The 13,542-nt window shown below is 37.7% G+C and overlaps 1 protein-coding gene across 3 annotated transcripts in view; it reads left to right on the top strand.

Moving 5' to 3' along the window:
• uba3 (ubiquitin-like modifier activating enzyme 3) overlaps positions 1-13,542 on the top strand; it is a 31,802-nt gene that overhangs the window by 15,269 nt on the left and 2,991 nt on the right. For all 3 annotated transcript variants that reach the window (XM_080183426.1, XM_080183411.1, XM_080183418.1), the window contains 10 exons: positions 165-229; positions 1,185-1,340; positions 2,274-2,376; positions 5,767-5,880; positions 5,973-6,026; positions 8,401-8,437; positions 8,536-8,617; positions 9,677-9,777; positions 10,414-10,477; positions 10,580-10,634. In XM_080183426.1, the coding sequence (XP_080039552.1) occupies positions 165-229; positions 1,185-1,340; positions 2,274-2,376; positions 5,767-5,880; positions 5,973-6,026; positions 8,401-8,437; positions 8,536-8,617; positions 9,677-9,777; positions 10,414-10,477; positions 10,580-10,634 (831 nt within the window). The remainder of the gene's footprint in view (positions 1-164; positions 230-1,184; positions 1,341-2,273; positions 2,377-5,766; positions 5,881-5,972; positions 6,027-8,400; positions 8,438-8,535; positions 8,618-9,676; positions 9,778-10,413; positions 10,478-10,579; positions 10,635-13,542) is intronic.

Raw genomic sequence — 13,542 nt, 5'->3', positions numbered from 1 at the left:
AATGGTTGTCATATTTACCTATGGTAACTTTGCAGTCTACATAATTAAATATATGTAAAATATTTTGATAGTTTAAGACTTGATGTGATTATATAAAACCAAGTTTTACTTATAAAGCTTGAATGTGGAAATCAGTCACTTTAAAAGTACTTTTTCTGTTTCAGAATTTCATATCGTTATTAGTGGATTAGATTCTATAATTGCCCGAAGGTGGATCAATGGGATGTTGGTATGAATATTAATACATATATTCATGTAGAATAACAATTACTTAATGATCGAATAACAACAATTTAAGGAAGGAGTTTGAATAAAGTAACCATAAGAACAAAGCTCAGGCAGTATACATTTGTCACTTTGCTCACTAGATGAGGTTAAATCAGCAGATGCTGGAAACCCTCAGCAGATCAGGCAGTGTTTGTGAAGAGTTAAACAGAATTATCCTTTCAGATCAATGGCCTTTATCAAAATAGCATCTTCCTAGCATCTGTTAATGAAGCTAGCTATATTCTGTTTCCTTTGTTCACCCCAAATCAGATAACCAAGGTACTCCAGACATATGTATGCTGGTACTCGACCGTCTGTGACTCCTCTGTGTTAGAGTAATAATTAGCAGATAATTTAAAAAATGCTGTTGCTGTGTATATCTTGTAAACAATATTGGCCAGTGGTTTAAAGTGGACAGAAAAACATACCAAGTGAGACCAGTTACATAGAGACTATGCTTCAACTAACGAGTATCAAGCTAGCTCTATGTTTATAATAGTCATTGTGAGAAGTTCTACATATGGAAATGGAGTGTAGTATGTTCCCAACAGTGGATCTAGGAACTTAAAATTACTGAGGTAGCACAAATATAACTAAAAGAATATTTCAGTAAGACACAAGTTAGGAAACAAAGTGATATAACAGATGATAAATATGTAAAGAAAAATTTGTATCCTTTTGTATGTCCCAAATCAATGCAGACTTAATTGCTGTCTCAAGCCACATTACTTTTTCTTAAACTTCTCTTCCAAGGCACTGACTAGTAATGAGCCTTCTCCCCATGAGTGTAAGAAAAACCTTAATTTTCTGCTCGTGAATTAACTTTAGTCCTTTGTTTGTGGAGTTAATTCAGTATCCTTTTTATATTTATCTAATTGAAAACTCTCTTTGAAAAAAAAAATGTTTGTTGCTCGTAGATATCCTTGCTGAACTTTGAAGATGGAACACTAGACCCAAGCTCCATTATACCATTGATTGACGGTGGCACTGAAGGGTTTAAGGGTAATGCACGTGTTATATTGCCAGGAATGACAGCATGTATAGAGTGTACACTGGAACTATATCCTCCTCAGGTAACTAGGTGTACAAAAATGTTACTGATTCAGTTTTTGGGGCCCGATATGTTAGAAGGTGAAGTTATTTTAAAAAAAAAGTTTCCTCGTATTCCAAACAACTTCCCTATCTCTGGTTCAATATTTTAAGGTAGTTTTTCTGATTAGTTACGTCTGATTCCCAATTTTGCTTTTCGACTTAATTTTTTTCATCTTCCCCTATCAAATTTAATGAAGTCCTATCTATGTTTTGTTTTATTTTCAGCTTTAAAATACTATATTTGTGGAGGGGATGGTCCAGCGGTATCATCTAGTGGTATTAATCCAGAAACTCAGCTAATATTCTGGGGACCTGGGTTCGAATTCCGCTACAGCAGCTGGTGGAATTTGAATTTAATAAAATCTGGAATTAAGAATCTATTGATGACCATGAAACCATTGATTGTGGGGAAAACCCCAGTTAGTTCACTAATATCCTTTAGGGAAGGAAATCTGCCATCCTTACCTGGTCTAGTCTACATGTAACTCCAGAACCAAAGCAATATGGTTGACTCTCAACTGTTCTCCAAGAGCAACTAGGGGTGGGAAATAAATATTCCACAAATGAATAAAAATAAGTTACCATGGTAACATTTTCTTGGATCAGTAAACATTATTTCAGTCATGTGCATAATACCCTGATTCTTAAACCAATCTGTGTTCTGCTTTTAGTCCCTGTGAGGGTGGGTTGGGGTGTCAAATTATTTTCCCCTTTCTTGACTTCTCCCTCAATGATTTGTTTCAAAAAATTGGAGCCCAGTTTTAGAAGAATTATATCCATTTTTTTCTTTTATTTTATACATTGAGAAATTTTAAATGGGTCAGATATTTTACCTTGTATGCATAGACCTGGAATTTTACACAGTAATTTTTAAATAAAATGAACTGAAAATAATTTTGCTATTTGCTTTCCAGATCAACTTTCCCATGTGTACCATTGCTTCTATGCCTAGGCTTCCAGAGCACTGTATTGAATATGTCAGAATCTTGCAATGGCCCAAAGAAAACCCCTTTGGAGGTAATCTTAACTAAATCTAATATTCTGAAGTTTGCTTTGATAATGTTTCAGCAGAAGAAGTAAAAGCTTTTGAACATTGTTGTTTGGGATCCTTGCACTGATAATTTGTGTATATGATATCCAAGTCTGCCTGAAAGTGCAACCCCTTATTCAACTCTTGAACTTAATTTTAAAGTAAAGTTTATTTATTAGTCACAAGTAGACTTAAATTAACACTGCAATGAAGTTACTGTGAAAATCCCTTGGTTGCCATATTCTGGTGCCTGTTTGGGTACACTGAGGGAGAATTTAACATGTCCAATCTACCTAACCAGCATGTCTTTTGGATTGTGGGAGCAAACCAGAGCACTCGGAAAAAACCCATGCAGACACAGGGTGAACGTGCAGACTCCACACAAATGCTGAGCCAAGCCAGGAATCGAACCCAGGTCCCTGTGAAGCAACAGTGCTAACCACTGGATTCGTGATGACCAAACAAATGGTGTTAACTAATAGTTCATACTCTTAAACATTGTCTCTTACCTTTCAACTACTGGTGTTCAAGATGATGAAGATTATCAGTGGTTACCAAAGCGGTTTGTATTTCATCCAGGACACTTGTTATCCAATGTAGACTCTATTCAGTAGCACTAGAAATATGAGTAGCGATGTTAAACCATATTGCTTCAAAGGCATTTGTTAGTTTGGTACCAAACTAGACTATATGTGATCTTGAGCCTCAATGAATATTGATAGTATTCTTCAGACATTGGGTTTCTTAACATACTTTTTGGTTCTTGCGTGTAAGGAATTGGAGGTATGATTGACCATGAAGAAGAATTGGGATTGGATAGAACACCCTGGGAACAACTAAGTGATGTTTCTGAGAGGGACTGCACTGCCCCTGCCATGTTTGATCACTCTTCCAGGAGTTTTAGGTTCATCCTATGGGTGCTATTCCCAATGCAAAAACATGAGGCTACTCTGAGACCTCATAAACGTTTGTATTGGTCAGCAACAGATGTCCCAGATGGATGCATCTCTGTACTGCCTTCAGAGTACCCTTCAAACTTGCCACTGTGCACATTGATCACCATCTCCCCTCAGAATAAACTTCAACCCTGAGTTGTTTGACTATTTTTCTCTCAAATTTGGCATCCATAGTTCTGAACAGAAAAGTTCATCAGCCACATCGTTGCCTTGAATAAGAAAGTGTTTAATTTTGCAGGGTTGTTGGGTAAGAATCACTCCAACTCCTGCTTGATTAAAGTCAAGATGTTGCATTACGCTGAGCTTCTACGCAGCATGGTGCCACATGCCACCTGAGATCTAGCAGGTTTGCTTCTGTCCCTTTATGTAACAGTTCAGACCTGTAAAGGGTTTCTTCATCGTGCTTCAATCCAAAAATGTAAGAGAATTTCCTTCACTGCTGGTGTCTGCGGAATGTATGTATACGCAGTTGTATTTCAAACCTTGTAACCTTTAAGCAACTTCTATTAAACAAATTGGTAGCTTGATCATGACCTACTGAAGGTTTTTTGCAAAAAGGGATCATGCAGTAATTTGCAGATAACCTCCTTGACCTTGTTGTGAAAATCAAAAATTCTTAAGTGGATTTCTGGATGAATTACAAGATTCCATTTCAAAATACATTTTAAAAGCCCTTGGTTAGCTTGTTTGTGCACCAACTCTATTATAAAAGTTTCAACCTACGATGACCTTCGCAGTTGAAACAGTTGCCTAGCATATTGAATATGCATGCTATTGCAGGCTCTGACAACTGAGTATTACTGGTGAGCATCCCCTCAGTGGCCTTGGCCAACAGTTACATTTGTGTTAATGTGTAAATTGTAAATACCAATCGTTACTTGCTCTAAAACTCTCCAATTCTTCTCCCACACCCTGATACAGCCCTAATCCTGCACCTCATGATAAATCACTGACAGCACAAACTTGCAGTGCTGCTGCACCTCACTGTGGCTTTGGAACAATAGCATGTCCCCTGCCACTGGGTAGCCCTGACTCTACCGAACCCACTTCTCTCACCTCCCGTTCTCTCACTAGCTTTCACAGACATCTGTGGTCCCTCCTGCGAGCACAGCCAGCTGCTCCAGAGACATGCCATGGCGCCCCTTGCTTCATCTTGTTGGTATGCAGGTGGTGTGAAGTGATATCTGGCCTTTTACTTTGGTGTGACTGACTAAAGGACCTCAAAACCTACTGTTGTTGTTAAAGCTTTGGCTCACTGCTGTCCCCTGCAGAAAATTCTGCATTCTCTCTGTGATATTCTTTAACCTGGCACCACATAAACAAAAAGGACAGCTACAAAAATGCCAGTCTGTCTCCTTATCTATAGAATCTTCAGTGCTTTTTGTTCCTCTGCAAACTCCTTTGCCTGTTGGTGCCATGATCTGGATTGCACACCTTCAAGGCATTGTCATGCCCATGAGTCTGCAATGCTAAGTACCAGGTTATAGTGACATGCATGACAAGAACCCCTGCCTCCTGCTCCTCCTCTAGTTAGCCATCTATCTTGTCCTGAACACATGCTGCCTGTACAATGGCCACTTCCTAAAATGTGCAATCCATCAAACACTCCTCATGCTCTTCAGTGACTCCAGATGCTCTTTAAGCTCAGTAACTGTGCTCAAGCTGAAGCAGATGGAGAGCCTTCCCACGCTTGTGGTTTCCTAAGACACACTGTCATGAAGCTCCCACATGGCACAGGAATTGCAGGCAACACCTCTCAGCTGCCTGTTCATGATTGAATAAATAATCATGTTTTTTAAAATCTAGTTGGCATTCTGTGTGAGCTATTAATTTTAATTAATGCTATCAGTCCTTCATTTCTTCCATCCTCTTGGACTGTTCCTTTTTTTGTGATTAGTGAAAGAGCACTTCTCTCACTACATCCTTCAAATTCCCGCACCTTCTAAATTCCCCAAGTTTAGTACACTGCAAAAGCAGTACTCTTTAGAATTGCGCTTATAATAATGTAAAGTTTAATTGGTCTCATTCAGTTTCTGGCGAGCGTACATCTGAGGCTTTAATTGTCCATAATTCAGAAATTGCAGCTAAGTTGGAAATTCACTGGAGTAAGGCTAACTGGTATTGGGACAAAAGAATCCACACAAGTGCTGATGTGATTGACTTTTGAAGATAGTTTTGGCACATTTTGGCATGTTTTGACAAGAGCTTTATCCTGCAAATATCTGGTGCTTGATGCTGAAAGTGTGCTTGAAGTGGAAATATTCTAGTTCCCAGCATTGATTTACTCCGCTGAACAAAAAAGTGCAAAAATATCTTAGTCTTACAGATTAACTTGAGATTCCCTCATTGTCAGTATCAGTGTATGTGTGCGTGTGCAGCAGGCTATGTTACCAAAATGAAGTGTCTTGTTTTTTCCTACAGAGGGCGTTGCACTGGATGGTGATGATCCAGAGCATATACAGTGGGTTTTTCAGAAATCACTTGAAAGAGCTGCTCATTTCAACATAACTGGCATCTCGTATAGACTTACACAGGGTATGTCCTATAAAATTAGAATACTTTTTTGTACATTTATACTACTGTAAATCTAAATACATGTTGATGGGACCTTTTGCCATTTGTTCCAGGGGTTATCAAGAGAATTATCCCTGCAGTAGCATCTACCAATGCAGTAATTGCAGGTAAAGATAATGTTAAGTAACGTCTTGAGCTGAGTTTTTTTTTGAATGCAATAAAATATCAAGTTGTGGATTTGAGGTTTAAAATTGTAAAATCTATGGAAACAGAAAAAGTACAACATCAGAACCAGTTATCCTGTTTAATTTTACTGTTGCTGAAGAGTAGAAAATTGTTTTGAAGGATTTGGAAACATTTGAGGCTTCTGTGCTTTGTAACTGTCAAAATGGTTTATCCGTCATGGATTCCATTGGTGAAAGAGCCAGCAATTTAAAATAAATGGCAAAAGAACCATTGGTGATATGAGAAAATGTTTTTTCACGCAGTTTATGGTAGTGCACTACTGGGGAGGATAGTGGAGGCAGACTCAATCTTGGTTTCAAAGATGTTGGATAAGCATCAGAAGAGAGAAAATTTGCAAGGTGACAAGAAAAAGGCGAAAGAGTGGAAGTTGTCCTTGCAGAAAGCCAGTCTCCTTCATTGCTGTGGATGTTCTATGATGCTGTGACTCTTTCTTACCAAGGTTGAGTGAATGGATGGGTCATTTTTTACTTTTACTTACAACAACTAGTATTGCACCTTAACATAATGAAGGCACTTCACAGGAACATTATAAGACAAAGTTGACATTGAGCCACATAAGGAGTTATTAGGTCAGATGACCAAAAAGCTTGATCATCAAAGTAGGTTTCAAAGAGTGTCTTACAGGAGGGAAGTCGATAGAGAATCCCAAAGCTTGGGGGTGAGGAAACTGAATGTTTGGATGCCAATGATGGAACAACTTTTAACCAAGAATGTACAAGAGGTCAGAATTAGATGAGTGCAGATATCTGAGGGTTTGGGGACTGATGGGGTTAAGGTGATATAGAGAGGCAGGGTCATGGAGGGATTTGAAATCCAGCAAGAAAATTTCAAAATCAAGATGTTGCTTGACTGTGAACCAACGTAGATCAGTGCATTGTTTGAGTAAACTGGCAGTAACCTAATTACATAACTATTTTAAAGCAATAATAGTTGGTTTTACAACTGATGTGTTTCTGATAAGCAATTGCAAAACCCTCTGATGGAAGGTAGCTAATAGAATGTAAATAGTTTTCTGTTTAGCTTTATTTCATGGTCTGTTTGCCTAATGCATTCTTGTGTGGGACTGATCACTTTCATACTAGGTGTTGATTTGATCACCAATTTGCAGAAACATATTTCACACTGAATTACTAGAGCCGGCGACAGAGCTAGGTCATCTTCCCAAAAATCCCTGGGCTGGTTTCACCTTAAGTTTCAGGAATGAAGAGGCAATGTGGGAAAGAATTACACTGTAATCCAATCCCTTCCACTCTAACTTTACGTTGATAAGATTTCTAACATGGAGAAATTAACCCCTTCAGATAGATGAAGGCACAAAACATTTTTATAGTATTTCACTCTCCATCCTTGAAATAAATTTCAATACAACTGTTTCCAAGGCTTGAAATTAAAATTTTACATTTGTAATGTGATTGTATTTCAGGTTAGAAGTGCAGAGGTTATATTCCGTTTACTTAAAGACATCACACATGTTCCTACTTGCAAAGGAATATTGTGTGATAGTTATTGAACAATCCATTTCAGTACAGATGCAGTTTTTAGTCAGTGAGTACTTAGCTGTCATTGCTGAGTTAGAATTACAGAATCATGAATCCTACAGTGCAGAAGGAGGCAATTTGGCCCTTTGAGTCTGCACCAACAACAATCCCACCCAGATCCTAGCTCCATAACCCCATGTATTTACCCTGCTAGTCCCCCTGACACTAAGGGGCAATTTGGCTTGACTAATCAACTAACCTACACATCTTTCAGTATTCCAAGTCTCAAAAGTAACTAATTATCATGGTATAATTATAATTGCATAATATCTTCATCATTAAAGATTCACGTGCACTTTTGGCATACTTTGAATTGTATGAGGTTCCTCTTTGTGAGGCATGACGTTAGCATTCATTTTAAATGGCAGTGAGTATGCTCTAAAGTGAATGTTTGGAATATCAGAATTATTGCAGTACCCGGAGGTAACAACAGATGGTAGCACAGCTCTTTCATCGTGTAATGCCTTGCAGTAGAACCTTGAAATTACATGCACAATGAATCAGTTGGATCAGTAGAGTACATGGAGAGCAATACTGATGAATTATTAACTACTGTTTGCCAGATTGCATCTGGACATAAATTTATTGTAATCTTAAAAGGTTAAGCCACTTCCTCATTATATTAATGCCAAGTCTAAAAGTTAAGAAGACGCTTTAGCACTATTATTTGTTTACATTAATGCTTGATTGAAAAATTAACTTTTTTGGTTATGCATTAAAGGTTAATTTTCAAATAATGGAGTGTTTCCTTCCCCAGCTGTATGTGCAACAGAAGTATTCAAAATTGCATCAAGGTAACTTTTTTTATTTTTAAACAATTGCTTAGTTGTGATTTTCATACTCTTGTCTGTTTTCAAATAAAAGTTTAAATTGCACAGTGTTACTTTTTCAGCGCATATATTCCTCTGAATAACTATTTGGTGTTCAATGATGTTGACGGTCTTTACACCTACACATTTGAAGCAGAACGTAAGGTGAGTGAGTACCTGCCAGTTTATAAAATGATGAGACAATTGTTTATCTATTGATGGGCATTTTGTACAATTCATAATTTTCTTCATTTAAAAAAAAATCACTTTTGAAGCAGAACGTAAGGTGAGTACCTGCCAGTTTATAAAGTGATGAGACAAATGTTTATCTGTTGGGCATTTTGTACAATTCATAATTTTCTTCATTTAAAAAAAAATCACTTTTGATATCACCACTGCATAGAATAGCATATTTAATGTGTGAATGACTGGAATTGCATAGCAGTCAGAACTAAACGTGCACTAGTGTGAATCCCTGTTCAGTCAGGGTGCAGTGCAATGCCTGTATCCCATCCCATGCTTCTGCCAAAATTACCTGGTGTTCTAACCCTCTAATAATAGCAAAAAGATGAAGCACAACCTGGTTTATGATCAACAGTACAAGACAAGTGTGTAAATAGGACAGGTAGATAGGAGTTCATGACTCATTAAAGAAAAGCAGAAAACATTGCTAAAGCCTGAAAAGTAAACCTTTTTAAAAATTGACCATGACCATGGAATACCCTCTTTTGAGACTTGAATCTTGAAAAACAAGATGTGCTACTACTTCAGTGATGAAATGTCTAGCTCCAAATAGAAAAGAATATGGAAAGCTTAACTAGTAATCAATTTGAGAAATGTGTTCATCAAAACTACAGATTGGATACACTCCAGAAATGGACAAAAACAAGATACTTGAATGGTGAGAGGTTCTTGTGAATATTTAATTTTCTATTTCTGGAGATGCAGCAGCTGCCAATTCCTTGTCAGTTTTTTCAGTACTGGAAGTATAGTAACTTGATCCCACCAAATCTTGATATTTATTTCCATGATAAATTGTTGCCCAAATCATATGAGGAAACCTTCCAATTTGCATAAAAGGAACTGATCTATCTTAAATTTTCTAATTTGAACCAGTAACTTTTGCCTGTTGGAATGCTTATTTTTATCTCCTAACTATCAGAAGATCTAAAACTGGTAACTGGAGAAGTTCTAAACTTTCCATTGTTTTTTTTCTATTAAAAGGAAAACTGTCCTGCCTGCAGCCAGGTACCTCAAGATCTACAGTTTCCACCATCAGCAAAACTTCAGGAGCTCCTAGATTACTTGACTCAAAATGCTTCACTGTAAGCTTTCTTTTAAATATTTTCTTCCTCTCTTTCAGATCTTTTATGTTTTACTATATCTTTGTTTTTGCCAACTGGAGGTCATATTGTTATTTACAATTAAGGTTTCTGCCGATTTTGCCACTTCGTGGTTTTGACCTCTATTTAGTGACAAAGCAAGGGAAGAAGGGCAGATATCTGCAACAAAAAGTACTGGGAGGAAAGTTTGTCTATCAAATTTTTCATTTCATATTTAACTGGGGCCTGAAAAGAGAGTGTGTGAAATTGGAGAGGTTTATTGACTGAAAGCTTTTTTTCTGAACCGTTCTAGGTAATAGATAATAGTTGCACAAAATGTGCTTAATGTTAATTGCCAAGGCATTCAGAAATACATTGCGATAGTTAAGTTAGCATATCAAACTGGAAACCTCCCAGCTCTTCTCCAAAAAAAGCAGTGTAATGCTTATTCAGAAAAGGGCCTTCATTAATTGGCAGTCAGTATCGGTTCTCCATTAAAATTATCTTGCACAGGAATAAATAAGCTACAGAAAAATAATATTTCAACAGCAAGCAAGGACACTGCAGCCTTAATTGATCGCGAATGATCTTGATGAAGGGAGGATGAATGTTGATGAACTTAGTCATTTTTGTCCACAGGCAAATGAAGTCCCCCGCTATCACTGCAACTCTGGATGGAAAAAATAAAACACTGTATTTACAAGTAAGAGTTTAATTCTGTGTAATAATTTTATTAATTGTTGTCTCAGCCACAAAGTTAGTAAGGTTACTGTATTGAAAGCTAATGTCATATATTGTTTTACAGACTGTAGCATCAATTGAAGAAAGGACCAGACCAAATCTTTCAAAAACCTTGAAGGGTACGTGTAAAATGTTTAGAGTTCTTATGATTTTGTGAAATTCTCCCATGCGCTAAAATGTTAGCATGTTACAGTTTGATAAGCTATCTTTTTAAGTAGTTGAGCACAAGTGTTGCAGTCATCAACTCTCAGCCTTTCTTGATGCTTACTTTTACTAATTTTCTATCTCGCAGAAAAGTAAAAATCTAGAATCGTGAAAGTATATCAAAGCCTCTTTTAAAAGCTGTTATATTGCTGAATATCTCAGTAATATATTCATACAAAATACTCATGGAAAGGGTGTGGAGAGCTGGAGAATAGGAGATAAAATAAAGCTGTATTCCTTTTGTCAAATAATTTTTGCTTTCATATTTTCTAATTCCAAATGTAGATTGCTTCTGTGAAGCTGCTTAAAAATTCATTATCAATTTGGTGGGGTGGGGGAGGTGCAGGTGGGATTCATTAGTTCCTCTCTGAACCTCAGTGACAAGCCCAGTAATCAGCCCTGACTTTCCTGATGATGTGTTGCAAAGCAAAACCGTCATCATCTCTCACTGAGGAGAGGAAAGGAATCAATCTCTTAAAGCAAAGTAATCAAGCTTGAGTTGCGTCTTGCTCCGGAATCGACGAGAAAGAAAACACATTGGATGTAATAAAGTTGTCAGTGAGATCAAGTTTAAAAAAAAATGAAACTAATCCAAGTGGCTCTAATGACCATGTTTGTTTTATCTGGAATTTTATCTGTCTTTTTTGGACCTCAGAAGATATGTAGGGAGGTGTGCGCATGTGCGTGCGTGCACGCTTGCATTCAGGGTATCATACATACCTTGAATGTATAAATACTATGTCATACAAGAATGATACATTTAAAGAGAATAGAGCACTTTTACAAGTTGTGAACAAAAGAATAGTTCATAATTTCATGTTTGGCTTATCGAAGGGTAAATGATTGACGTGTTTTGCTCCAGAACAGCGGTCTAGGCAGTTTCAATAGCTGGAGTGGTATGTCAGAATTTTTGCCGGATTCCCTTGAAAAGATGGGTGGTCAGGTTATTAAATTAGTCACTTAATAGGAGGTCAAGTTTATTTGCAGGAAGACTTAGATTAGGAATTAGGCTAGGAAGCTTTCAGAATGGAGCAGCCTCCAAATGTAAAAAAGTTTTTGATGTTACTGCCTTGGTCTTCAGCAGTACTCCTTGCAGACTGCCTGTTACTCTTTTGTTCCTGGGATGATAAAGGATATTTGGTATCAGAAGCCAGTTTTGTTCACATCAGCTATTGTTCACCAAGAATGATTTAAAGCCAAAAGCCATTGCTGTACAATGGAGATAAATGATGACCATTCACACGTGCTATTGATTAATTGGTTTTCTGCCATTCACTTCTGTTAAATTGCAAACTTGGGAACATGAAGTCCATTAATTTTGAATTTAGGGTAACCCACGAGCAATGGCAGGTCTGACTTCCACAGAGGGGCTCTTTCTGAATATGTCTGTTCACTGGAGAGGCCCCCTCCCAGGGTGGTTCAATTAGGAATTTTCCAGAAACTTGAGGTAGTCTGAATTGAATTTGGAGAAGTCACCTGACCCTTGTCACCCAATGTAGCCACCTTGTCATGTCCATTTTATTTAAAAAAATATTCCAGAAGTTTCCAGACTGATACAGTCCATGTTTGAAATTATGAATAGAACATACCTTCCCTAATCACAACGTTATGCCTCCCTTAAAATGAGTAGACCCTGCATTTTTGTTACCCAGAATAGTTAAATTTGTTTAAACAAGGAATTGTTCTTGTGGCCCTCTGAAGCTTTTCCATACGTACATCACCCACCATCATGGGAACTGAAACTGGACAGATAATTGTAGAAAGACAAAATGATGTGCTTTGTTTTGTACTGGTCAATCAGTATCCCTCTGTGTTGAACTTCATTTGGAAGGAGCATTGAGGTAGCATTGGGTGAAAGACTTCAATGTCCATCACTAAGAGTGGCTCAGTAGCACTGCTATAGGATTTACCTGCCAGACAACCCTGTGGCAGCTCGTATGAACCAACATGGGGGGGAAAAAACCTACTTGATGTCATCCTCACCTAATTCCCCATCATCTGATTGACTTGTCCATAACATCATTGCTATAGAATTTTATTCAACCACCATCTGTAACCATATGGTCTGACACATCCCTCAGTAAACCATTATCATCAAGCCAGGAGATCAACCCTGAATCAATGAGAAAGGAAAGAGAGCATTTGATTGGATTTTGATATGTTATTGTCACATGTATTAACATAAGTGAAAAGTATTGTTTCTTGTGTACTGTACTGACAAAATATACTGTTCATAGAGAAGGTAAGGAGAGAATGCAGAATGTAGCGTTACAGTCATAACTAGGGTGTAGAGAAAGATCAACTTAATGCAAGGTAATTCCATTCAAAAGTCTGACAGCAGCAGGGAAGAAGCTGTCCTTGAGTCAATTGGTACGTGACTTCAGACTTTTGCATCTTTTTCCTGAAGGAAGAACGTGAAAGAATGTCCGGGATGTGTGGCGTCCTTCATAATGCTAGTTGCTCTGCTGAGGCAGGGGAAGTGTAGATTGAGTCTGGTTTGCGTGATAGATTGTGCTATATTCACAATCTTTTGTAGTTCCTTGCGGTCTTGGGCCGAGCAGGAGCCATACCAAGCTGTGATACAGCCAGAAAGAGTGCTTTCTATGATGCATCTATAAAAGTTGGTGAGAGTCGCAGCTGACATGCCAAATTTCCTCAGTCTTCTGAGAAAGTAGAGGCCTTAGTGGGCTTCCTTAACTATAATGTCGGCGTGGAGGGACCAAAACAGGTGGTTGATGATCTGGACACCTAAAAACTTGAAGCTCTCGATTCTTTCTACTTTGTCCCTGTTGATGTAGGCATCAACATTTACGTTTCCTGAAA

Source organism: Carcharhinus amblyrhynchos, chromosome 3 (assembly GCF_965287045.1).
Source record: "Carcharhinus amblyrhynchos chromosome 3, sCarAmb.v2.hapA, whole genome shotgun sequence".
NCBI classification, from domain to species: Eukaryota; Metazoa; Chordata; class Chondrichthyes; order Carcharhiniformes; family Carcharhinidae; genus Carcharhinus; species Carcharhinus amblyrhynchos.
The sequence above is the reverse complement of the archived record's forward strand: the minus strand, read 5'-3'. Positions and strand labels throughout refer to the sequence as shown.